This window comes from Felis catus, chromosome B1 (genome assembly GCF_018350175.1).
Source record: "Felis catus isolate Fca126 chromosome B1, F.catus_Fca126_mat1.0, whole genome shotgun sequence".
In the NCBI taxonomy this organism is placed as follows: Eukaryota; Metazoa; Chordata; class Mammalia; order Carnivora; family Felidae; genus Felis; species Felis catus.
This window is the reverse complement of record NC_058371.1, coordinates 114,684,042-114,711,355: the sequence shown is the minus strand read 5'-3', so window position 1 is coordinate 114,711,355 and position 27,314 is coordinate 114,684,042. Positions and strand designations below refer to the sequence as shown.

Genomic DNA, 27,314 nt, shown 5'->3' with positions numbered 1-27,314 from the left:
AGTATCAAGTAGCTAAGAAGCATGACTCACAGCAGGACTTGGTCCTGATTTGAAGGCAAATCAGGTGGTATGTTTTTCTTTTAAAAAATGATGTGGGGGGGACAGGCACTGGGGAGGTGGCAAGAAAAAAAAAAACACCTGAAAAAAAGCTACATGAGACACAGTTCTTTGTACTAGCAGAGTAAGCACAATTAGCAAAATCAAGCCGAAGAAGGAGGCATGTCTGGGGCAATAGTGTGAGTTTGAACCAGGCTTCTACCAACTGCTGGCTTTCCTAAGTCTGGAACTGACCCAGTTCCTGGAGCTGACCCAGTGCTAGAGACCCAGTGCTAGAGACTTACTGACCTAGTGCTAGACCCAGTGCTAGAGACTTACTAGCTGACCCAGTGCTAGAGACTTACACAGGAAGGGAAACCAAACTGGACACAGTGGAAAAGATCAGCCTTGACTGCTTGTTTGTTTTTGAGAAAAGACTAACCATCAGTATCTACACAGTTCTGGTGCTAAATATGATTGGCATGTTAACCAAATGTTAACCAAAATGTTAACCAAAAAGGAACAAACAGGGAGACAAAAAGGGAAAAAAAAAGTAAAAGCATACTTTTTATAAATGTGTTTATTCATTTGACAAGTCAGAGTGCTCTTATACCAATGTAATATATATCAGTATAATTTCACATAGTTTATGGCAGCTTTATAACTTGCTGAGAAAACCTGGAATAAGTTTTATAAAACTTCTCTCTCAAAATACGTATGGAGGTTAGGTCTTCCACAAAATCAACCAGTTATTTTTCAGCTAAAACAGGACACAGGTTGACAAAACTGAGCAAAATGCAAGGAGAAAAAGCAGGCCACAAACTATATACTTGAATTTCCAATTGCTTTTAGTTCCCTGATATTTCTAATGCATAAAATCTACCCACATATAAAAGACCATTTACCAGAGTAAAATGGTAGGTAAAGCAATGATGTTAAGGCTTTATTAATGTAAATGAAAACAAAAAAAATCTAGTACAAACTAGAAAGATCGTCTTTCTTTATAGGAATTTCTGCAACACAATGAGCTATAAAAATACTTTTCTATGTCTTGCTTACTGAAAATTTGAGTTAATCTTTTAAAAAACCAAATTTCATTCTCAAGATGTTGTTGGGAAAATACTCATTTAACTTGGAAAAAAAAGTTTATAGTTCCAACATAAAAAAACAATTCTGACAATAAATTTGCAATAAATGGACTTCCTTTAACACCCTGGAAGTTCTGAAAAGGCTTATTTTAAATTAAGATTTGTACTATTATTATTTATAACATGAAAAAGAAAACCTTAATTCAAATGACGGAACATTTCTTTTTTGAGATATGTTGGTGATGAATAAGAATCAAAAGATAAAATGTTCTAGGATGGATTTAAGTTCCACTTTTAAGAATTCTAATTATCTCAGTGTAAAACACATGATTTTAAAGCCAGGAACTTTAAAGAAACAGCAAGGACTACCCTGCCAGAGGGAAGTGATGAGAGGACAGAAAACCTGATCTTAATCAAAGATCTCAGAGACCTATAAATAGAAACAGGTGTCCAAATCAAAGACAGAGAGAGACCCCAAATGAGAACCATCCTTTAGGACACACGCTCTGATCTGGGGATCGTTAAGGGAGCTGAGAAAGTAGCAATTGTTGGGAACGTGCATTAAAAATAGGAAGCAAACCTCCGTATAATGTCCTTACTTGCTCTCTTGAGCAGGAAAATAATTCCCACCGGAGGGCCAGGGGACCTTTAACTCAAAAAAGAAAAAAAGCTGAGAGTTTTATTCAAACTGAAAGAAGCACATCAACTCTGCTTTCCCTCCGGTTTCTTCTTTTCAAGGGCCAGGGGAATGGTCATCAGCCTTTAAGCTTTTAAGGTGAGGTTCCTCAAAGATGATGGGAATCGTTTATCTGCTATGCTCTGGCTTGGGAAATCATTGTAATTATTGTTATTAAGTGTTTAAGAATCCACAGGGAGGGACAGTATTATACACAGGGCACCAAGAGAGCTATAATCTGCCACCACACCCTACCCCCTGAAACCCGGGTGTCCTGCAGATTGGAAATAACTGCATTTTTATTCTCTCCAACAGGAATCAATAATGCAAGTAAGCTGACTTCCCTCCATCTGTCCACATGGCCTGGAAACCTCCTGAATGTCTTACGTTACAAATGTTGAAGCTTATTAGGTTTGTATCAAACATGGTAAAAATTATCCACAAGAACAGCTAAAACACCATCCTCTAAGTTTCACAAAGGTTGTCAGACCTTCTTTGCCTAAATGTTCATTTACAAATCATGACTTCCTTGAGAGGCTGCAAAAAACAAATACACGAGGTCGTGATTTAAGTAGCTATCACACATATATGAAGAGCATCAACAAATTAAAATGAAGCATTTCTAAAATTATAATTTTCCCACCATTCGTCAGATACCTAACGTTTTAAAACCATTTCAATCCTGAGAAAAGCACCTGGAAAGATTTACTAGCCTATGGGCCCGGTGGATGGAGAAAGAAAGTGTCCGTCCTAGTTGTAGCCTACTTCTTGGTATACAGGTGATCAGAAAGATATCTTGGCATGGGTAAAAGAAGGAACGAAAAGAAAAGGGACAATCCAGAAATCATGCACATACACTTTAAGAACCAGAGAGCAATTTTTCTAGAATAAAGATTTCTCTGGCCCATATAAATTCTTCCAGTTAAAAGCTTCTGAGTAGAACAGATCCACTTCTGTCTTGGAAGGAGTGGTCACTTGCATTTGCCAGGGTTCTTGCAGAAGCTTGGCTGGTACTACATGGCCTTTCTATAGCTCCCTATGTGGGCTAAGTGCTTTCTTGCTTCAGACGGTTGTTCACACACCTGTCACTGCACCTGGGGAGGGTCCGTCCATATCTCCCCACTAATCACTTGGTTAACTTCTACTCCTCATTCAGGTCTCAGTTTGAATACTATTTTCTTAGAGGGGCCCTTCCCTAGCTCCCTGTTACTCTTTCTCATAGTCTTACTCTTTGCGTTCACAGTATTTATCACAATTTTAATTAACCACTGGGTAATTATCTAATATCTGCATCCTGTCACAAACCTTTAAGCTTCATGAAGACAAAGACCATATCTATTTTATCCAGCAATTATTATCTAATGCCTACCAGAGTACCTGGTACATGAAAGACACCCAATAAATGATAACAGGGGGAATGGTTAACATTTACGGGAGGTTTGCTATGTGCTAGGTACAATCTAAGTTGTTTACAATGCACTCTATCATTTAATTCTCCTAAAGATTATTAGCCTATCTTGTTCTCTCTGTTACTTCCCAAAGTGGCTGGTGATTATATCAATACATTCTATGACTACCTTTAAGGAAACAGTTCCAAGGTCACCATAAAAATTTACATATCCACTCACCCCCAGACTACTTACCCTTCTGCCCAGAATCTGGTTGATAGCTGCACTTTCTTTTAGAGTACACTCAGCTACAACATTCGCTCTCATTTCTTTCATGTATAACATAAAAGCGTTCAGAGGCTTCTTAATGTGAGGTCTTTTTGGCTCCTGTTCCTTTCTCTGTTCATGCTGAGGCTTCCTAAAAGGTGGTTGGGATGGTGTGGGGGCAGGGGGTGGGGAGGGACAGAGAAAGGAAGAGATGGGAGGAAAGAAGCAGAGCACCTGTTCATGTCACCAGTCAAAGTCAGGCCAGGGATAACCCTCGAGAAGGGTTGTCAGAGCAGCATTCACTTAGAAGAACAACTCATTGGGAGTAAGGATCCTTTGGTTTGAGAAAGTTTACCTACAGTTATGGAAGTGTTTGACACAAAATGTAAAAGGTTTGTGAAGATGCTCCATCTAGGACCCTGAGGCTGAGCTCCTTGGTTATCTCAGGAAAAGCTGAACACACAGTATGGGTAGTTATTCCTCTTTCAGAATTGAGGTTCTTAACTTTTTTGGGTCAAGGGCCCCTTTGAGAAGCTAATGAAACTCTAGACTCACTCCCCCAAACAAATGCGTGTTGGCTTTGCCTACATGTGCAGGGGTTTTATGGACTATCATATGCACCCTGCCACCCCAACCTCCCATCCTAGTCTACAAATCCTAGATTAAGAAACTCATTCACTAATCTCTTCAGGAATTTAGTCTTGCTCTAACAGCCTGGGACAAACCCTGGCCCAACTGGGGGATCCTAGGCTTGGTTGTCCCTTTCCCTTGAATTCTGTGCTTTCGAAGCCTCAAGCAGGGTGAAGTGCGTGTCCAGAAGGAAATACATGGAACTTTCCGGTCTACTTCCCTCTGGTACCATCAGGTGCTCCCCAACAATCAGAACCCAATTTAAAACCTGGTAGTAGCTTTAGCAGCTCAAGATTATTCAATGCCCACACTCTGAAGATTACTCTGTTTTGGTGAGATTCCCTTGATCTTCTGGGGTCTGTGCTCCTTTCCAATCTTAAAATCAGCACAGTGAGAATCAAGCTGCCTAAACTCCTCAGGGGCAGAACTTTCAAGGCAGAGCTACACTGATTTTCATACTAAAAGAGAGGGGGAGATATTCAATGGTAGCAGGAAGAAATTGTGTTTAAATCCTCATGGTATCTTAAGGCATTCATAGGTGAAATCAGATGTGTACTCACACGTGCATTAGGTCACTGTCAGTGTGGGGATGTTCCTGTTTGACCTGAGGCGTTACGATAGCTGGATGAGGGATGCCAGTTGTGTGGGGACCAGGAGGACCAGGAATCATATGATGGGAAAACCTAAAAGAAGGAAAGGAAAGAAAGCATATGTACTAGTGGCTGTTGTAGCAAAAGGAGGCAGAACCCTGAAACATTCTACTAACTGCTAACGACTGAGAGGGAAAACACATTTTTATACACAGGAGTATTAACTACGAATTAGAATGGGCCAATAATTAATTTCTTTCTGTATTCAGGTGGAAAATATTTATACTTATTCCTCATATAACAGGTTTTGTTGTTGTTGTTGTTGTTTTGTTTTTTCAAACTAATAGAATCTGACATTTTTCCTGGGAGGGCTCTAGGTCCTAGAATTTAAAAAAAAAAAAAAAAAAAAGAGTGACTTTTCTTGCAAAGCAGTTTTTAAAGAAGGATTCCAGTTTAGTGTAATTGCTGGAAATATAACACTTTATTAGGATTTAGCTTTTTTAAATTATTTTTAGATAATAGCTAAAGACACCACATTAAAATATCTCTGCGTACATTCCTAAGCAAACCACCACATTAAATAAATCTTCTCATATTGTTGGCTTCTTTATTGATAGTATGAGACAATGAGAAAACAAGGGACTGGAAGGGTTTTTGTTTTTTTAAAGCCCCCAATTTAATAAAGTTGCCATCAACATCATTGAAAACAATCTTTTACACAGAAAGTAATGTTTGAGAGATCTAGCCTTATGGAAAATTGATAATAAAATTAAGGGGGAGGATACAGTTCTGCACCAGGTAAAAACTACACATGCTAAAGGCTTTTCTCCCTAGTATGCTAAAGAGCATAAAAAAAAAAATTTTTTTTTTAAATATCCACCACCACACAAGCCAAAGGAGGGTAACTGCCATGCAAGAAAAATAAAAGAGAGTACTTTCAATAAACGCTTTGGATAAATTTGAACATCCTGTCGAAACTTTTGCTTTTCAAACTGCTTTAAAGTAAACATTTAATTCAACAAGAACAATGTTCTCAGAACTTTTATCACATCCAGCACAATTAATTCCTTCATCTGGGAGGGAAAGAAGGCACTCCACTTGGATCAGAAACAAATTTTTAAAAATTAAGGAGGCATGGGAAAAATACAAATATTTGATTAAATAATGATGCTCTGCTACTTGGATCGTTTGTAAAGATACATGATGCTGGTTATTTGCATGGGAGAAAATCCTGTCATCACAGAGTTCTTACGATGTTAAAAGGGGTAAAAATATATTTGGGGGAATGGTATTAACTTCATGCCCTCCCAACAAGCTAGATTTCCAAGTTGCTGAGCAAATAATGATTTTTTTAAAAAGCCGAAATCCACCCCAGAACTTGCGAAGTTCATACCTATGTAAGTAAAGATTCACGACCAGTTAGCAGCCCAACAGTTTGACTTCCAGCCCAGTACGGCTAGCTCCCCTGGACAAGCCACAGTGAACACACAGATGGTGCACAACAAGTGTGTGTGTACATCAAGCACAGGGCACAGACGCCATCCTCTCCAGAAGCAGAAGCATTACACAGAGCAGTGTGGCATGGCAGATCTCACAGAGCTTCGCTTGAACTAACATGTCCACACAGGGCCTGATTCACACACTAGGACACACACCCCGGATGGCCTGACAGCTCATAAGCGCCATTCATTCTCTTCTGACAGCCTTGGTCCAGGAAGGCTCTAGACTACCTGGGCATTTTCAAACACTGTCGCATTAAGCTGCTACAACTTTCCTCCAAGAAAGCAAATTACAGAACTCAGACCAAACCAGTCTTTATCCTTCCCCCTTCCCCCACTCCCGGAATATTTTGAATCAAACAAGCTCTTCTTATAATGTCTGCTTTCAGGACATTTCACATCCCACAGTCCGGAGGCAGTGAATTCTTTGGGACACACAGTGTGGTGTGGCCGAGTCCATCTCCCTGAGGGGTGTGGCTGTGCTGGTGGGGTGCAGCGTTTGGCTCCTACCCAGGAGTCTCTGCGACATCTAGTGTGGGAGCCAGGCACACTGCACAGACAGACACGTGGCTGAGGTATGCACCCTCCTAGCCAACCGAGAGGCAAGCAGAGGCGCACACAATGCAAGCGCAGGAAGAGCAACTTGTCCTGGGCCCAGTTTCCGCCTCCACCTACCTGGACATGGAAGTGTCGACTGACAGTGAGGATGGGTAGGGTTGCCTGAATCCTCCCGTGATGGGATATACAGGCTGACCTTGCCTGAGGTCACAGAAGAAAGGAACCCATCAATGACAAAACACGAGTTACCAACCAGCAATAAGAGTTTGATGAGGGGAGAAGAGGGAGGGCTTCAAAAGAACTGTGTTGGGGTATTACAGACCACGGCATTTCTTCAGTTATCCAATGGCTTCCCTTCTTAACCTCCACCTGATCAAAGCATCATTTACCTTGAAGAGCTCCCACCCTCAACTTTAAAAACAAACCAGCCCATGAATTACCCTTCACCCCTTTCTCTCTCCCAGCCCCACTGATGCTCTGAACAAAACAGGCATGTAACAAATGTTTACGGAGTGTAACGGAACTGTGAGAATGGGGAGTACTCCTTTCAGAGTTTTGAGAACTTCAGGGAAGGAACGAGGGAAGGGAATGAAATTGATATAAAAATGAATAAACATTTTAAAAGCATTACACTCCCCCTACACTTTCGTATACTCATGCTACAGTCAAGAAATAAAAGATCAATGAATTGGAATTATTCCCTCTCCACTGTGAGAATTCCATCTCTCTTGTTTTTTCCCACATCTCACATTTCTCATTTACACCATCTGTATTTCCAGCTACCACTCAGCACAGGATTATTGCCACTAAGTAGTAAGTTCAGACAGAATAGTTGATGTAGGTTTGAAGGTGTATGCATAATCAGTTAAACAGTTACTGACTGAGAGATTTAGTGCTAAATAGAGACAGACAGACAGACAGCTGGAATTTCCATGGCAGGATGACACCTTCTTGCTGAAGAAGAGAACATAAGGGTGTCGAGGTAGGGAGACTGGGGCAAGGAGAGGGGGCCTGGGGATAGAGGACCAGATCAAGAAAGGAGAGGGTCCATTTCCTAAAGCTGGCACAGTGTTTCTGTGGAGAGAGCAGTGGGGAGAGGATAAATGAAGAAAGGGTGGGGGGAAGCTGTGTGCTAATAGTAAGATGACAAAAATAGGCTACACTAAGCCTTTCTTCCAAAAATATATTTCCTCTCCTTTACCTTTATAATTTAAAAATTTTTGAAAACAGCAGTAAGAATTTTTTTAGACATAAACAAGAAAACAGAAAGTGTTTGCATTCTGAAAAAAGAAAGTCCAAACATCAGTTTTTCACTTGTCTGAACTCAAACTGGTGCTTACTTTATTAACATTCAAACGATGCTTTTGTAGTTTTGAATTTCTAGTTATTTGTCATTTACTTCACCTGCTCATTTTATAAGCAATGTGTCTAAGTTTGTTTCAAAAATAAGTTGTTCATAAAAAACTAGACAAGAAAAACCACACTGAGCACTCTGTACAGGCATAGCAAGTGCCCAAAGCCACAAATTGAATCCATAAACCTATAAGCTTCAAAGCAAATGCTACATAGTCATTTTCTACACATATTAGCAAAGGCATTCAATCCATTTCAAAGTCTGTATGTTTTTCAATCTTTCAAATTGAAATGAAATAAAGTTAGCACCTTGCTTGTTGATGTGAAATTTCTTCAACTCTGCAAGTGTTATCATTCATAAAGCTAATTTCCATGAATGGAAAGAAAAACATGTGTTCAAATGCCTGACTGAAGGTTGCAGGAAGGATCTTACCAGCCAAGAGGTGGGGTAATCTGTCCAACACCACCTGGAGACAGAGGATAAAAGGTAGGGATCTCAGGAGCTGGAGGATGTCTGGACATGCCTGTTCAAAAGAACAATGAAGGAGTAGAGTTTTCAGATTCACAGAACATTTGACTATAAGGATAACAGAAAAGCAATAAAGTACTTTATGCCATTAATACTTAAGGTCTAGCACCAAACAATGTTTACCGGATGCATTTAATTGAAGTCTGTTTGTTAGCTTTTCTCAAGATTTCAAAATGTGAGAAATCACATCTTAAGATAGGACATCCTGAGGAACTCTTGAAAGAGTAAGTATGCTCTGTGTGACCATAATGAGATTTTTAAATTTTTTAGTTTGCCCTCATTATTTCACTTTGGTTAGGAAAATGGTAGACAATTGTTTTTGTGTAGAATGGAAAATGACAGCCTTCCTAAGTAGATGGCCTGCCATGACGCTCAAGGATTAGGTAAATTGCCACTTTCATATTTCCATTGGCTCCCTTACGGACACATAGATTTGGGAAATGTGATACCTCGGAGGATCAAAGATTAATTAGGAATCATCTTCAGCCCCATAATGGTCACACTTGATATGATTCATTTGGTCTCTGCCACTTCAGCTCCAACTAAGCTCTTCATCAAGTTGAGTCCTCTGGGCTCCAAGGTCAAGCTGTTCTGGATTAGTTGTATTCCACAGAAAATGAGAATGCCACCAAATTGTTTCTTGAGCTCACAGTCCCTGGGGTACACTGCCCTATAACTGTAAAAACCACCTAAAGATTATACCTAATCCCAGTCCCAAATGACATCTCTTTGTTTATATTCTACCTTGGGTGTAGAAAAGAAGGGATACATGCATAAAAATGCAAAACATAAAAACCTAAGATTCGGTGCATTTTGGGGAAAGTGATTCTGATTAGGAAAAAAGCCACAAAAGTTTCTTTATATAGTTCATCTGGCCTAAAAAGCCCACTTCCATATATAAGCACACGTTTCCACATTTAACACCCAGATATGCATTCAACGGTTATGTTCAGACCAACATGTGAAATTAGGTGAGCACATGAAAGATGCTCTTTAATTATTCTGTTTTTACTGTTAAAAATGCCTATGAGTTTCATTTGGGTCTTAAAAGATATTTAAGGTCTTGAACATATGGGAATGACTTAAGTGTTGCCTTCAAAGTGGATGTTAATTTGACTCTGAAGTTAGGATAAACTATTTCTCAACTCTCATAGGAAGCAAGTAGGAAGAAGGTTTTTAATCCCTCAGCAGCTTACATGAGATTATCTCATTTTTGCTGTTTTTAAAAGATTGTCTCAAATCCCTCCCCTTTTTGGCTAGAAATACCACTGCTTATGGGTCACAGTGGACCCCAAATTTCATAGTCTGGGATTTTTTTTTTCTTGGGCCTGAGGAAGTTCAGGGAGTGGGGTGAATCTAAGGGAGCCTACAGTGATGATTCGTGACATGGGATTCACTGGGGAGTTTCTCCAACATGCTGCCCCCCACCCCCGAGATCCAGAAACCTCCCCAGATATTAGGGTCTGCTAATTATTAGCAGTCAGCAGGACTGCTCAGTTTAAAAAGAAAACTCAGACTAACTCACAAGAGCCCTGGAACCTTCGTGGAAATTTGAGCTTGAAAATCATGACTAGAGGTTACAGACTATCAGAATTGTCCACTTTAATCCTTTGTTTTGCAAATGGGGAAACCAAGGTGTGGGATGATTAAGTGACTGTTTAGGCATCCGGTTAAGGTACCTACAAAATATGTATTGTCCTGGACTTTTACCCCTGGGACACAGCCATGCGTAACTTGCTGATGTCATCACACATCTAAGAAGACAAGCCTAAACCCTGCTCTCCGCTCTCGTCCACATTCCAGGCACACTTAGAATGCTGCATCAGTGATTCTGTAGTAGCAGGAGTGATGCAAACGAACACAATACAAACTAGGTTGATTTGGTTTTACTGCTCCAAGGAGAAAGGGGGAAACCACCATTTACTTAGCACTTGCTACATGCTAGTTCCTATGCTGGGTATTTAGTTTGACTGTTTCCACTCATACTTCAAATACCCCTCCTTCTAATGTCTATAGCTCTGAGATATCTTTCTTCCTTGTTTGAATCTATAATGTTTTATTTGTACTTGTAACAGGGTACTTAAGATGGTCTTCATTTTGTTTTATAGTTAGTTTGTGCCGATGATTTTTCCGTGTGAGCTTATATACTGCTTGGAAAAAAGAGACCATGTTTTACCAATCTATGTTCCAAACTATGGTGGTCTCCAGAGGAGGTTCTCAATAAATACTTTTGAATGACTGAACAAATGAACTAGTAGTGTTTAAACAGACCCATTCTTCATTCGTCAATATTACCAACAATTTTGCCAACCATTATACCAACAAGCACATGGTGTGGCTTAGGCCATTACATGAACAGAAAATGGATCTGTGTTTTCTACACAGCCTATTGTCATGTTAAGATCCTAGAAGTGGATCTCCACCAACTGCTATGCTACTGAAGACACATTTCACATCATTCATTTAACTAATATTTACTAAATACTATGTGAAGGAGAGGCTATACACAGCATGGCCTTAATGATTTTCTTTTTAATGTTTATTTTTGAGAGAGAGACACACAGTGAGAGAGAGAGAGAGAGAGAGAGAGAGAGAGAGAGAGACACGGAGTGTGAGCAGGGGAGGGGCAGAGGGAGAGGGAGACAAAGAATCTGAAGCAGTCTCCAGGTTCTGAGCCATCAGAGCAGAACCCAACTCTGGCCTTGAACCCAGACACTACCAGGTCATGAACTGAGCCGAAGTCAGCTACTTAACAGAGTGAGTCACCCAGGCGCCCTTAGCCTTAAGGATTTTTAAGCTTTTATAAGTAACTCTGACAATTACAGATGAAATGATTCTGGAATCAAACTCATATGGATCTATTAATTCCTTTTTTTTTTTTTTTAAGTTTATTTCTTTTGAGCGAGAGAGAGAAAGCACAAGTAGTGGAGGGGCAGTGGGAGAGTGAGAGAGAGAATCCCAGGCAGGCTCCATGCTGTTAGTGTGGAGCTCAATGCAGGGCTTGAACCCATGAACCATGAGATCATGACCGGAGCCAAAGTCAGATGCTTAACTGACTGAGCCACCCAGGTGCCTCTGGATCATCAATTACGCCACTCACTAGCTACTTATCTTTGAGGAAGCTATTTGTTATTGTTCTTTAAAATCAGTATAGAGGCGCCTGGGTAGCTCAGTTGGTTGGGCATCTGACTCTTGATTTCCGGTCAGGTCATCATGAGCTCATGGTTCGTACGATCAGGCCCCAAATTGGGCTCTGGGCTTATAGCGTGGAGGCTGCTTGGGATCCTTTCTCCCCCTCTCCGCCCTGCCGTGGCTCATGCACGCGCGTTCTCTCTCTCTCAAAAGAAATAAACTTAAAAAAAATAAAATCAGTATAAAAATGGAATAGGGGTTGTTGTGAGGAATAAATGCATGAATATATGTAAAACAGAAAAATGCTTGGTACACAGTGTTAAGTGCTATGTGAGTGTGGTTACTTATAAGGATACAATGGGTAATACAAAGACAGATATGTAAAGCCAACATTTCCTAAAAGCTCTTTCTTTCCAACGTTTTCGTAAGACATAATGAGAAGAAAATGACTGGTATCAGCTTCCTTTCCCTTTCCCACACCTACAACCTATACCCACACACATACCCCACACCAACACAGTGAGAGAAAGGTAAAACTGAATGTGTTTCCTACTGTGAAACGAACCTAAAGTTATTTTCCTACAAATGAGAATGAGTTCTGCTACAGTATATGTTTATTGGATAGTTCTATCTATGGTTAAAGCATGGACATAATACTTTTTTATTTATTATTATTATTTTTTAAATAAAACTAACCAGCCTCCCAATATTTTTGAAATTAGCAACTCTGGCCTCAGTACCACCATGTTCTAACTAATTTAGCTACATGATATAACTAAAAAGACTGGCAGTAGAAGACAAAGAGAATAAAAGCAAGAGACCTAGTGAGATTTTTACTTATTTTTTGGTGATGAATGTGACCAAGTGGAATGATACAAACCCCAAATCACGTAAATTAGTTCTTTTTAAACCAAAGTTACATATCCCCAGAGAGAAATGGTGACAAGGTATATAAACTCTTTGCTCACAAAAAAGTAGCAAAACAAACAAACTTTATATTAAGAAAAAAAAACAAACACTGTGTGCAGAGTAGAATGCAAAAATCACAAATTTGGGGACAAAATAAGAACTTCAGAGAAAATGCAATTTTCTGATCATGCCCACTTGTTCTTTATCTAGTTCTGGAGAGTTTGTTTAAAAAAAAATTTTTTTTTAAAGCAATGATATAAATTACAATTAGTAAGACAAAACAAGGTAGGGCAGTAGAAGAGATGGAAACAAAATACAAATGTAACTGGTAGCCAGTCATAAATTTGTCTTTTCAAAAAATAGAACTGTCCTAGGATTCTTGGAAGAAAAAACTTCTGAACCATAATGTGTTATTTTTTTTAAATAAGTGTGTTTCAAAGTGATTAGAATAGGGCCTAGGACATAGGAAGCACCATGTAATTGTTAAATAAATAGTTAAAAACCAAATAAATCACACTATTGGATTCTTTGAGCCAATAGCTTGTTTGAGGCTTTTATATCTATCTTTAACTGTCATTTATAGCTTCATGGCTCCCAGATATGCATCTCTAGCACAGATATCACTCTGAGATGGTGACCTATAAATTACCTACCTTCTCTCTCCCTCCAGATGTCTATAAGGCACCTGAAATCACCACCATGACCAAGGTCACACTCTTGATCTTCCCTCTCAAACTCCACCTTCTTCCTAAAATACCCATCTCACCATACATCCTCAGACCTGTCTTGATGTTTCTTATTCCTTGGAGGTCCTTGATAAAAGGAAGTAGAGGAAGGACTGGAAATGAGGAATAAAACCAAGGCAAACCCGGAAACATCCGCATAGGTGATTCTTACATTTCCTAGGTAAAGGGTACAAAGCTCCACTCAAGCCAAAGTCTGACAGTGACTAAGTCCTCAAATAAGCAGTTTTAACAATGGATGGGAATTAAGGCATTGAGGATGTAACCTACAAGAGTTCACAGTAGTGGAAAAAACACCCAGCCTCTGAACTCCACTCTTTTTCTACACTTACTAACTTTTCTTGTCCACTATAGTTCAAAGATAAGGCTGGAAAAAAGGGTGAAATGCCAGTGATGGCAGATTTTACATCTTTACATTCTCTGTTTTCACACAGTTTTATAGGATCTTTTATTTTGAATTTCTAAAGATCCTGTTGAGGTCCAAGTGTGTATGTACATGGAAAGAGGAAAGGCAAACAAATTCATCTTCAACGTATGCTCTAAGCAGAATGGACCAACGTATGTTCTAAGCTGCAGAACCTGAGCTCTAAGTCCTACAACCAACTCATACCCACACCCACCAGGTTAGAAACTGGGAATTCTGAGAGTGCCTGGGTGGCTCAGCTGGTTGAGTGTCTGACTTTGGCTCAGGTCATGATCTTGCGGCTCATGAGTTCGAGCCCCGCATTGGGCTCTATGCTGACAGCTCAGAGCCTGGAGCCTGCTTCAGATTTTGTGTCTCCCTCTCTCTTTGCCCTTCCCCCACTCGTGCTCAGTCTCTCTCTCAAAAATAAACAAATATAAAAAATTAAAAAAAAAACCTGGGCATTTTGATTTTTCAAACTTCTTATACTATGTGTTCTTCTATAAACAATATAGAAGCAGAACTGGGTAATAATGTAGAGAAGCAAAACAGGATTCATGTTACTTTGACTTTAACAGAGATGGTTTTATACTTTAATTATTATTAATATCTAAGTTGGTGCTGGTAAATAACAAAAAGAGGATAAAACATAATAAGGACTAAAACCAAAAGAAATCACAAAAGGATGAAAAAGAGAACATTCAAAGTAAAAATCTCCTATGCTGTCTGTTGTCTAACATTTTTCTAACACTACCATCAACACCTACAACTGCAATAAATGAATACTGTAGGGGGCACCAAGCACTGAATTTTTAGTATATCTGTACAATATATTGGTTTATATGGTGGATTCTAGATTTTCGAAGCTGTCACTTTGAAAATAACCCTTTTATGTTTTTCTGCTTCTGTTTTTTAATCCTGAAAAATAAAAGTAGTAACAACAAATCTCTTAAAAAACTCCTACCAAACAAATGTATTTTGATCCACCCAGTGACATACAGCAAAGGCACCTGTACAGGTACTTGGTCTGATGAGATGTGGCTCCTCACTTATCGAGAAAGGCCCAGGAAGGCAGGGGCTCTCACCTTGTTTGGAGTTGACATCTGAAGGGAGGTGTGAGGGGTGTGATCCTGGAGAAAAGTGCTCGTCGCTGTACGTGATAAGGGGGGTAAGAGGATGGACCGCATGTGATGGCTGCACCACAGGCACCTTATTTGACTGCAAAGTAACCACAAGGTCAACAGTTAATAGGAACACCTCTCCCAAAGAAACAGTCACAAAATAGCAGTAACTGGGCATTAGCACAACCCAAGAATCATCTCTAGACCTGAAAAATTGAACTCATCTGCTGTACTCATTACACCTTCAGAATTTTTCCGTGTTAAATACTCAAGTATATGGGTATCATATACTATCAGTTATTCAATCAGCACCTATGAGACTTAGGTTGATTATTATTTCATATTACATACATTTCTGTGCATACATATTTATGACCTTCTGGATTATCTCCTCAGGTTATGTTCAACTGTTCAACCCGGAGTTACTGGAGCAAAAGTCACAAACGTTTTATAAACTCTTTTATTCATTACATATGTCTGCAATAAAAAGGCACTCAAAAAAACTGTTCAATAAACAAATAAATGAATATTACCAATTTGAAGGTCAAATTTTTAAACAACCCAATCAATATAAATTTTCTGTACTGATATCCCCTTAGTGTATATAATTTGTAAGTCTATAGTTTGTACATCTTACAGAACCACATTACAACATTTTTTTTCATGTCTTATAGCTTTGTCAATCAAATATGACCATCCATTCATTATGCTTTAGCACTACTCGGTTCGTCTTCAGGTTCTCTAGTTTCTACAAGTTTTGACTGATAAAAGGGAATTTCTAATCTTGAGTTTAACTGCATAACGGGAAATGTGGCCTGAAAGAACACTTTAAATTGTTAACATTTTATATGTCTTATATTAGCTTAAAAATAAATTTTATTATTGAATTTGGAAGTCTAAAATTACATAACAATAATATTTTTAAAGATTCAGGTTATTTTTTGGGCTGTATCAATTTGAAATCTGGGATCTCTTTATTTGTTTTAAGTTTAATCCCCCCACCACCAAAGGAAGTGCTTACTAAGCAAGTAATGTAAACAAGACTCAGGCAGCTTAACCTGATTAGGGAGATTGTTTTTGATAAACTCTACACTGCCTCCCCCTGCCCTTGAAAAAAGAAAGTAAACTCGATGCAATTATATACATGCAAAATATGTTTCTGGTTTTAAACTTATCCATTAATTACAGCAGTCCCAGGAAGATCTCAATTTTTACAAACACTACAGTACTAAGTAACTTGTGATTTAAGAGAAATAAAATACAATGAATTTTGAATATTCACTAAGTAACTAGTTCAGACAGGTCTTTACCAGTTTGAATCAGTGAGAGTTTTACTGTGCTATAAAGTAAAATACATGTGAAATCTGTTTCCCCAGAAGCAAATATCTATATTAAAAAATATATATATTGAGGAACTACCTGACAACTGCACAGTATAAACTGCTTAAAATGTGGGTCCATGTTGAATGGTTGAGAGGCCTATAACACACTTGCTGACATACACACTAATTTTAAATTTGGTGTTTTTGTTTGTTTTACAAATTAGATATAAAAAGTATGTGGCTCCAACGGGAAGGACTACCCTCAGGAAAATTAGGAACAATTATCCTAGTAACACTTAATTCTCTTTACAGCTAGTAATACTAATTTTCTATACCCTATCATTACAACCTCCACCCAAAAAAACTTATTAAAAAAAAAGGGGGGGGGAATCACCCTTTTTTAGACAATGACATAATTTCCATACTAGATTTTCCCTGTATGATCAGCTCCTGTCTAATGGCAGAACTTGCACAGCTCGTATAGCCCTGGGCATTTATTAAATAGAGCACCATTATCAAAGCCCCATGCCTTTTCTCTATATACCTCAGCACAGACATCTATGCATATAAATGTGTGAAAGGTTAAAAAAATGTTTCAATGCTTTTCAAGTGTTAATGATGCAGTTTGCCAAATACACAGAATGAGCGTCTTAAATACAAGGAATTTAGAATGCTACAGGAGGTGGGTGGGGGTGGGGATAGAAGGATATCATTACAAACCCTTTTTAAAATGGAAACAAAAATCTCAACACTCAAATGCTAAAATGAATACATTTCAACTCCACTAAACTGCTTTGAGTCTCATTTCAAAAGTCTCATAAGAAGCATAATTGCCAAGCAATCTACAAAGGTATTTTCTTGGAGTGCTTATAAAGAGTAAGCATTGCAGAAATCTTCTGGAAATATATATATTTTGCATGCCTTTCTTATTTCCAGAGCACCACCTTAAGGAACCTGCATTAGCAGGCAGCATCTTCTTAATGTCTGACCTATCCCTCCAGTCATATAGCTCAGAATCTGGTGCCATGAATTTTTGCTAAATTATGCTATCCTTGCTCTCCTCTTAATTTTACGGTTTTCAACACAGATTTGCTTTCCTGTGGGAAGAAGATAAGAAGCTGAGGATTTTAATTTAAGCTCTGGCCTTGTCTTATATTTTGCAAGATGGATAGTGAAAGCAGTACTAGTAGGTGTGTTAAAGCCAACAAGGATTATGTCCATTTTTGTGGCCAAATAATAAAAGCAATATGAAATCTCAATAATATGTGTGAGCAAATTCTGAGGTTTGTATTTTGCCTCCTGCTGACCACCTCCACTATGTATATAAACGGATCCAACCCCTATGCTAGACATCACCAGCTTGATCACGTGTCCACAGCCCTAAACTGTGGGCTTCCTCTGATAGGAGGAGTTCTTGTTCTCTGATACTATATGTACACACAAGGCAAGAACCCAGGCAGTGGTACTCTGTGTAAGTTTGAAGACAGACAATATAACCATTCTTAATTCTAGTCCTCTAATCTCCAAATACCAGTGTGGTGTATGTTGTGGTGGGGAATAGGGGAGGAACACCCATTTGACTAGCTAGTCAAAAGGACAATTTTATGTAACTATATTATAATGCGCGGTTATACCTGTATATGAGGGCATATGTGTATATTGGTTAAACACCTAAAATGTGCCAAGTGCTCTTCTAGCACTGAAGGTCAAAAGAGACAAGGTCCCTATTCTTCCTCAGCTTCCTTTCTAGGTAGGGGCCTGGGAGTGGGATGGGAGTATTGGAGACAAAGAAAAAATACGTAAACAAAACAAAACAAAAAAGATGGCAGCAAGTACTATGAAGAAAAGGAACTGGGTGATAGGAAAGCCAGTGTGTATCTAATTATATGCCTTCATATCACGTTAAAGCTGTAAGAAACCAAAATTTCATCTTAAGATTCGTATTTTCTAAGACGAGAAGCTGAGAAATGGAGGCCCCAGGAAATGGATGATCAAGCCACGACTACTGTCAGCACTTCTAATAATACAGCCTTGCTCACTACACAACTGCAGTGATACAGGGTCGCAATGCATAAAAAGGGAATGGAAACCCCTGGGTCACTACATACAGTGGAATCAAGTAGTAGAGAAACACCATCTTCCCGGCTCCCACTCTATACTGGGTACTGTGTACCCAGGACCTCACTGAACAGAACCCAGGTCTCCCGACTCCCACTGTGGTGCTTTTCCCCACTACACATCTCCCTGTAAGGTAGAGATGAAGGGTAAAAATCACATTGACTCTTTTTTCTTTCGTAGGTACAGTCAAGCGCATTCACAGGTACATTCATTGGTACATAGGTACATTCACAGGTACATTCACAGGTAAAGTCTTAGTTTCCAGTGGAAAATCACCAGGTATTTTCAATGTGTGTCCTTTGTTTCATTATCCCGGGGTAACAGCACCCACTATTAATCCCATCTTTATGAGATAACCTGGCGACCTTGAGACATCCTGAATCTTCCACTGCTGCTCAGAGAGGTTCAGAAACTTGTCTAGGCTCACATGGCAGTAAGTGGCTGACCCAGGACACAGACTCTGATCTTCCAACTACATATTCTTTAATCTCAGGCTGGTGAACAAAAGACAGGTAAGAAAGATGTTAAGAGAAGGTACCAGAAAAGGGAAAGAAAATATAAGGGGCGTGGGGAGACTCTAGAAGACAACTCTCTCACCTACACTCCGCACCCACACATGGCTATCAGTAGGAAGCCTGCAGTCTTTTCCCAAGCTTGGAAAACTACCAGGCCATGCTACCTACCTAGTGCATAATAATTATTATGCAACTAACACAAGTGCTTACTGTGTGCTAAGCATTTTATAGTACCTTTAAAGCAGGTACTATTATTATCCTTCTTTTACAGGTGAGGAAACTGAAGCATAGTGAAGTCAAGGAACTTTCCCAAGGGGACAGAGCTAATAAGTGGCAAAGCTAGGTTCAAATGCAGCAAGTCTGGCTCTAGGGGCCACGTTCATTACCAGCACACCATGCAGCCTCCCCGAAGAGCCAAGTTCATAAAATCTTGGACACTGAGTTGACCATCTGGGCCATACCTGACAGTATGTGACATAGATGAAATGACTGTGTGGTCTCTGTCCCAGGCACAGGAATCACACCAGACAAAGAGGCACCTCAGGAGAAGTGGTCAGAGCTGCAGAGACTCAACTGGCGCCTTTCTCTCCAGGACTGGAAAACATTCCAAGGAAGCTAGTCTGGCTGCCACCCAGGCTGGTCCTTGCAGGTAAGGACCTCTTTGGCATCATAGCCAATAAAACCCACACCTCCTGTGGACACGAAGTGGGTGCCACTTAGGGATCCTGAGAGCCACCCCCAAAGCAGCGTTCCCAGAAATGACCCACTCACCGCTGGCAGTAACTCAAGCTGCCATGAATGTTGTCAGCCTCCGAGGATGTGGTTCTGGGAAGGACTAAAAAGTGGTTCAGCGCCCTCCTGGCTAAAGCCGTGGGCCTGCTGGTAAGAGCAGGACTTGGGGGAGAAACCTGCTGGTCTAGTAGCTTGTCCCCATTCTGCACATCCCCAGATTTCAACTAAACCCACAGTGCAAGACCTGGCTGTGCATAAAGGTCTTGAGTTCCATTTCAATTGGCTGTGCATTTTATCAACGATCCTGCTGGTAATAACCAAATCCAGAGAATATTAACATTCCACCAACTTACTAAGATGAGGCATTTCATCTGGCCTCAATTTTTATGGTGCGATTTTACTTTTTATTAAACTCAAGAAATCTGGTCCTCGTGGAACAGAAGCCATGTAATTTTATATTGTGTCTTCCCCTCCTCTTCTGAGAAGCTGAGCTTCTCAAGCTTTCCCACAGAGGAGCAGATTTAATTTACTCCAAAAGGAAGGATACAATGGTTTTCTTGCATCAACTAGACCTCAAAGGTAAGATTTTTTGCACTGGAAATCTCCTAAGCTCCACCAAAGCTAAACACCTGACTTCTGTCTGATGTGGCTTTCAAATCTAAGACCACTGCTGGCTGTGATGCAGCAGCTTTTTAAGGTAACAGTTAGGGCCTGGGCTCTGAAGACTTCCTGAGCAGGAACTGGTAAGTTCTAAGGTTCGCAGGACAAATATTCTTGAGCCCGAGTCTGGAGGCAAAGGGACGGTCTCTCTATTGGACACCCAGAATGTTTTCCGAAGAGCGGAAGGAACGTGTTGTAGGGAAAGGAATTAATATGGATTAGACACCCAGTTAAGTGCTAGTCATTACGGCCATGTCTGTATATTCTCTGGCACTCATCCACATAAGTGGGCAGTTTCACCTCTATGTTTATAGAGGGGAAGGCAGAGTTCTTTCAGACACAGAGTTAAGCAATAATTAGCTGAGAAAGGACTTGTGCTGGCATTAGTTTGACACCCAAGTCCCTGCTCTTCTTGTTCCACACGGCTTGCTCCTCGGCTTCTCTCTCCATCTCGGTTGCAAACTACCCTGCCAGATGAGTGTGGCCTGCAACGAAGCCTCTGGACAGGAACAACCACCCACGTGGAGAATAATGGTGTCACCAGCAGGTCTGCAGCTACTATTTTCCTAGTTCTCCAGATAGTGGTGATTTCTATATATTATATCATTTCGTCTTGGAATCACCCCTAAGTTAAGTGTTACGATTTTTGTTTTACCGGGAAGAAAACCAAGGTTCTGTGAGGGTAAGGAACTTGTACAAGATCACACAGGATGTTAACCTCAGGACTGGAACCCCGGTTGGTGACTCTGAAGTCCGCAGCTTGTATCCCAGGGAACCAAAAGCAGACAGTCCTAGCATTCTCTGGCTTCCAAATGGAAGAGATGAGTAATAATAGAGTTTAATATTCAAGTACATGGGCAGTGGAGGCAGAGAATTCACATCCCAAACATTCATATTCACTTGGGCACTACACTTAGGTAATTCACTTAATTATTCAGAATCTGTTTCCTCATATACAGAGTGGGTCGAATGATACCTCATAGAAATAAGGCATGGATTAATGAATAATTCACATAATATATGCTCAATAAATACTTATGGACTGGATAAAGGAAAGAAGAAAGGAAAAAGAGGCCGATTAAATGAATTACTCCGACTCCCAAATGTTTAAATGGCTCATCGCTAAGACATGGTGTATATTTTAGAATTTAGACTGGCTTAGATCTGCTGTAGCATTCATGGACACGTAGGTTTGCTATGTGCTTGCTTTGTTTCCCTTTTTAGACTGTAATTTAATAGATAATACAATTTTAGCCCATTCATTTGAAAAACCTCTTACATGGGTGATGGGCATTGAGGAGGGCACCTGTTGGGAGGAGCACTGGGTGTTGTATGGAAACTAATTCGACAATAAATTATCTTTAATAAGAAAAAAATAAATAAATAAAAAATAAAATAAAATAAATGAAAAATCTCTTACAGTAGTTCTCAAACCTTTTTTCTCTCAGGGCACTTAACACTCTTAAAATTCACTGAGGATCCTGTTGAGCTTTTGTTTGTGTGGGTTTATCTACAAACACTTATCACATTAGAAATTAAAATGAAAAATTTTTAAATATTAATTCATTTAAAAACAACAAACTTATCTTTGTTGCATGTTAACAAAAAGTATTCTTCTGAAAAGTGACTGTTTTATAAACAAAAATACATGGGTGGCATTGTTTTACATTTTTTTTTTTTTGCAAATCTCTTTAACATCTGGTTTATTGATGACAACTGGATTCTCTTAACTGCTTTTGCACTCAAATTTCCATCTTGATATGTTATTTTGCTTGAAGCATATGAAGAAAACCCGACCTTGCACAGATGTGTTATTGAAAGAGGAGTATTATTTTCGTAGTTTTTGAGATTATTCTGGAACTTCTTTGATACTATACTAAAACTTGACAAGTGATAGTTTCTGAAAGGCCATCTGCAATGTAGAATCAAAAACTATACCTAGATACTTTTCCTACCTTACATTAAAATCCACTGATCTATCTTGCATTTTATTTAAATTTAACCCTGCATGATTTTGTAACATTACCCATTGGTCATTTGGCAAATACGGGTTGACTGAGTTGAAACATTTCATTACACAATATAAAAATCGCATTAGTATCACCACTGCTCTCATCAGAAACCTTTAAGGATTTGGGAAGCTATGTGGCCCACAGTAATGGATACAAATTATCTAAAATTCTAACTTTTGCTTGAAAGCTCAAATTTTACCACTGGCAACAAATGCTGTCGATTGTTTTCATTAGAGAGAGACCCACTTTGCTCATTTGTGAGAAAATATCTGCCGACTACCAAAGCTGGAAGAGCCATAGTTTGTCAGGTTATTCATTCGAGGGTCAAGATTTAGTAAAATTAGTAATTTTTCCTGCTTCATCCTAGGTGACAGTGGCAATTTTTTTCTTGGGAGAGTGCTGTGGTACAGAATTCAATAATTTGAATTACTTGTGCTATTACTGGTACTATTTGGAGCTAACACCCACCACTGCTCCTGCACCATCAGTGCAAACGTCAACACGTCAACACGATGGAAAAGACAAGTAATGTGCTAGTGCTATCATGAGGATAATGACTTTATGGACCCCCTATCTCAGGGAGCCCCAAGGCTCTGCAGACTACACTTTGAGAATGCTGCCTACAGCACTTGGACTTGTACTACAGAAAGAGTGGATTGTCGACGATCAATGGTAATAAAGTGAAGAGCATTATGTCAGTTAAGTTGAATTCAGAGAGAAAATGACTCATGGATTATAATATGGAATGTTTCCATGATATACTAAGCTCTCGTTTTTCCCCCTCTTGTTTGCTAGGATTCTGAATGTACCGAATCAAGAGAAACGTGGAAGGCAAACAAACAAAAATAATATATGCCACATCCTTTTAAATGTTTAAAAATTTTTAAATTCCTTTGACTCCTTTAATTCAAGTCAGTTCAGAACGCCAGACTTGTGCTCTTTCATCAATTTTGAATTATTTTCGTCAAAGGGATTCTTGATTTACAGTAGCTGGGAATACAGATTTGTACCCTTTGATGCTAAGAAGCCTTCTTCAACTCCCTCAGTCACACTCATCGTCTGCACCGCACTTACAGCCCCTTGGACCGGACTCTTCATGTATTTATTATACTGTACTGTTACTATTTGTCTGTTTTTTCTCACTAGAGGTCATACCATGGTGACTTATCCCCAGCATCCAGTGCAAGTCCTGGCAAAGCACAGCCAGTCAATACCTATTTCTTATACTTCTAATTGTCTGAATGAGGCATTTCAACACTAAGAAGTCAACCCCTTTCAAGAAAGAATTTGCACCTCTACATTTCAAACAGGGATTAATCCTTGCATGTTCTACTGCCGCATAAAAAATTACCACAAATTTATTAGTAGCTTGATGATATATAACGATTCATTATCTCATGGTTTCCATGGGGAAGGATTCCAGCATGGTATGACTGGGTTCTCTGCTCAGGGAATCACAGGGTATTGGCTGGGCTGAATTCCTGTCTGGAGGTTCTGCAAGATCATTTCCGTGTTCAATAGACTTCAGTTCCTTGTGGCTGTCCCCATTCCCTTGCTAGCTGTCAGGTGGGGACCACTCACATTCCCTAACAATGTATGCCCTCCATTTTAAAGCCAAAATGGTGCATCAAATGTTTCTTGTTTTGAATCTCTGACTTCCTCTTCTATGCAGTGGAGAAACCTTTTGGCTTTTTAAGGGCTCATGTGATCGCTTCAAGCTTACCTCCTAATCTCTTTTCCCTCAAGTCAACAGGGAGAGTGGGAGAGAAGGAGAGGGGAGAGACAACTATGATAAGCTCAGGGTGCTGCCAGACCTATATCATCCGTTAAGACAAAGATAACCCATTTAACCTCATTGTTTCTCTTGTTTACAAAACATTATTACCAATTTAATCTTTAGCAGATAAAAATGAAGTGTCTTCACAAACATTATTTGGTGTTTTAGTTATTCTGATTACACAATAACGTTCCGAGGTTCAGTTAAGTTTTGTGTTTTTCTCCTCTTTTCTTTTTTTATCCAGGGGCCAATGTCAAGAGTATGTTACTCACACATATCAGAATTGACAGGTGTTGCAGTTCAGCAGGGAAGGGACAAGGGTTAGGATTAGCACATCTTCCCCTTCCCTCTTCCTAATATCAGAGAAACTGGGGAGAACTACATGCAAGGAAAGGCCTACATTAACTACAGGGTCATGGGTTTAGAAATGGAGAAGGACAATCACTAAACAGAGTTGAGGGTCCAAATACATTTATTTTGAAGAAATTTTAAAAAATATTTGGTTTTCTCTCCAACACCAACATGTCCGATTTTGGCCTATCATCTTATATTTAAGTACAACTCTTCTATTACAAGGTTATGTCCAACCTTAAGCTTTATTTTAATTTAATAATCTGACCCTATAGGGTGACTAGAGAGTCATAATTGTCTTACCATTTATTAGTCACTAATGCACTGAATGCTGTATGAAATAAACATGGTAGAAATGAAATGAATCAAAGAAAGATCATTTAAAAGAGAGAAAGTACAGGTTGCAACAGCTAAAACCCGGATGCATGAGTGAGAAAGACAAAGGAAGAGACATTCACTGAGTATTTACTATATTCTAGGAACTATGAGCTATGCTTTTATACCTGTGCTCAAGTTTATTTCCCCATTTTCAAATGAGGACACAAACTCAAGGCTCAGAAAGACTTAAGTTTTGCCCCAGGTCACACAGGCTAGCCTGTGAATGGTTGAACGTGGATCAAATACTGAGTTGTCTTATCCCAAAGAGCTGACCTTTTCACTGTGAACAGCTAAAAAGAATGGCAACAAAAAAGAATAATTCATTCTCGGAGCCAAAAGGGGACCCACACTGGAGGCTCTAGATAGAGGGACTAGGGTTGAGGCTGGAAGCTGAGAGAAGATCAGAGTAAAAGATAAAATGACTTCTAATTATGTGAAGTTGCAACATCCTATTATCTGACTGATTTCATACCTCCTCCACTACATCCCTAATCCTCTGAGTGCCTGCCTTTATTATTTGTGTTAAAGACTGCCCTTTGTCCATGTTAAGATTGTCCTTTGAAAATAGTGAGAAACAACTACAGTTGTTCAAGATTAGCAAACAAACCAAAGAACAAAACAAACAGGTTTGAGATTTACTGTGCTAGTGGTGAAATATTACAAGTAAGGCCAGAGAGTGGCTAGGCTAACTCAGAAGTAAAAGGCCTTAATGAAAGAAAGGATCACTGAATTCTAAGGAGACAGGAGAGACAAGATGAGCCTGCCCAGACCACTAGCTCTATGACTGCAGGTTCTATGGAGTGCGTACACGTATATAAAATTTTACAGTGGAAGGACATGGGGTAGAGAAAGATTCCAATGGTTCATAAACATTTTCTGGATCACAGACACAGATGTGAAGAAAGCTGTGTATAAGTGTTTTTATACACAGACACAATCACCCATCACCGGATTGTGGCAGGAGGTTGCACTGTATGCATAGGGGAGGACAAGGACTACAGATTAAAAACTACTGCCCTAGGGTACACGGAGTGCTCAGTAGGAAGAGCATGTGACTCTTGATCTCAGGGTCATGAGTTTGAGCTCCATACTGGGTGTAGAGGTTACTTAAATAAATAAAACTTAAAAAAAAAAAAAAACTGCCCTTTTCAAAGACAGAAGAGCTTTAACAATCACTACATAATAATATTATTAATAAGCTGGAAATTAATCAGCTTGTCAAAAGTAGTATTTGTGTAGCTCACTGGGAAATAACGGAAGTAAACAAGTCAGTGTGGCTGGGCAAGAAGTCAAAGCAAGAGCCTTCTTTGGATAGTCACAGAGAGCTTGGAGCAGGGGCAGCAGGCGACGCTTCCCTCTGTAAGCCAGTGACAAGGCTGAGTGATGACAATGGGCGACAGCAAAGGACAGAATAAGGCAACTCCAGGAGCTCCAGAACAAGACAGAGTGCACTGCTTTGGGGTGAGTGAATTCCCAGAAATTCTCCTCTGAACCTCATTAACCATTATTCCTAAACAGATTCTATCAGGCCTTTTGGTGCTGGTCTGGGGACATGTTGATTAAAAAGGCTCTGCCCATGGGGCGCCTGGGTGGCGCAGTCGGTTAAGCGTCCGACTTCAGCCAGGTCACGATCTCGCGGTCCGTGAGTTCGAGCCCCGCGTCGGGCTCTGGGCTGATGGCTCAGAGCCTGGAGCCTGTTTCCGATTCTGTGTCTCTCTCTCTCTCTCTGCCCCTCTCCCGTTCATGCTCTGTCTCTCTCTGTCCCAAAAATAAATAAACGTTGAAAAAAAAAAAAAAAAAAAAAAAGGCTCTGCCCAGGGATGGCAGACCCAAAAGGAAGGGAAGTCTTCCCGTGGCCACCACGGCAGCATCTATCACCCAGTTTCAGAGCGCCAGAAGATCTCTTCGTGGCACTCAGAATGTCCAATGGGACAGGAAGAATGTCTGGGGCCCAACAAACTGGATGACCACAGCTCTCTTCTTGGGGTAGGAGGTGGCTGGAGCCTGCACGGGGTCATGGTCAGGAAAGTCCCACAGCTACCCAGAAGGGTAGTATGGATGAGCTGTTTACATGGTCACACTACAAAGGCATGGTGCACAATTCTACAGGGACAAAGGCAACAGCCCTAAACCTAATAATTCCATACTGCAAAGGCATCTTTCACACTTAAGTAACTATGAAAATAATGTGCCTTATTTTAGTTTAAATAAACTGGTTTTTGTTTTAAGATCAGGTGTGAATCATTTATAAAACAATAAGAAAGTTTCTGTGCAAATTTTGTCCCACCAAGCCATCTCTGATTTTAGTTAAGTGTCATAAGTGTAAAAATAGTCTCTGCTTAAAACTGGGTGTTTTAAAAGGTGAAAGGACTAAATTTAAGTCTGTGGGATCCTCATTTTTCTACAAAATTTGCTTTAGAGTTTTTCAGAAATCAAAAGAAAAAGAATACAACAAATATATTATTTTGTGTTCAGCTACTAACACAAAAACTCTAATTGAGCTAAGTTTATTAGGAAATTCAAGTCA

General features: G+C 39.7%; 1 protein-coding gene across 11 annotated transcripts in view; it reads right to left on the bottom strand.

The window, feature by feature from the left end:
- The window catches only part of LEF1 (lymphoid enhancer binding factor 1), a 121,305-nt gene that overhangs the window by 22,007 nt on the left and 71,984 nt on the right, over positions 1 to 27,314 (bottom strand). For 8 of the 11 annotated variants that reach the window (XM_045056022.1, XM_045056023.1, XM_045056026.1 and 5 more), the window contains exons 4-8: positions 14,887 to 15,019; positions 8,519 to 8,609; positions 6,850 to 6,933; positions 4,646 to 4,768; positions 3,444 to 3,606 (exon numbers count right to left, since the gene is read on the bottom strand). In XM_045056022.1, the coding sequence (XP_044911957.1) occupies positions 3,444 to 3,606; positions 4,646 to 4,768; positions 6,850 to 6,933; positions 8,519 to 8,609; positions 14,887 to 15,019 (594 nt within the window). Of the gene's footprint in view, positions 1 to 1,723; positions 2,338 to 3,443; positions 3,607 to 4,645; positions 4,769 to 6,849; positions 6,934 to 8,518; positions 8,610 to 14,886; positions 15,020 to 27,314 lie in introns of all 11 variants that reach the window. The other 3 variants (XM_011281704.4, XM_011281703.4, XR_006596881.1) reach the window with 2 other exon arrangements.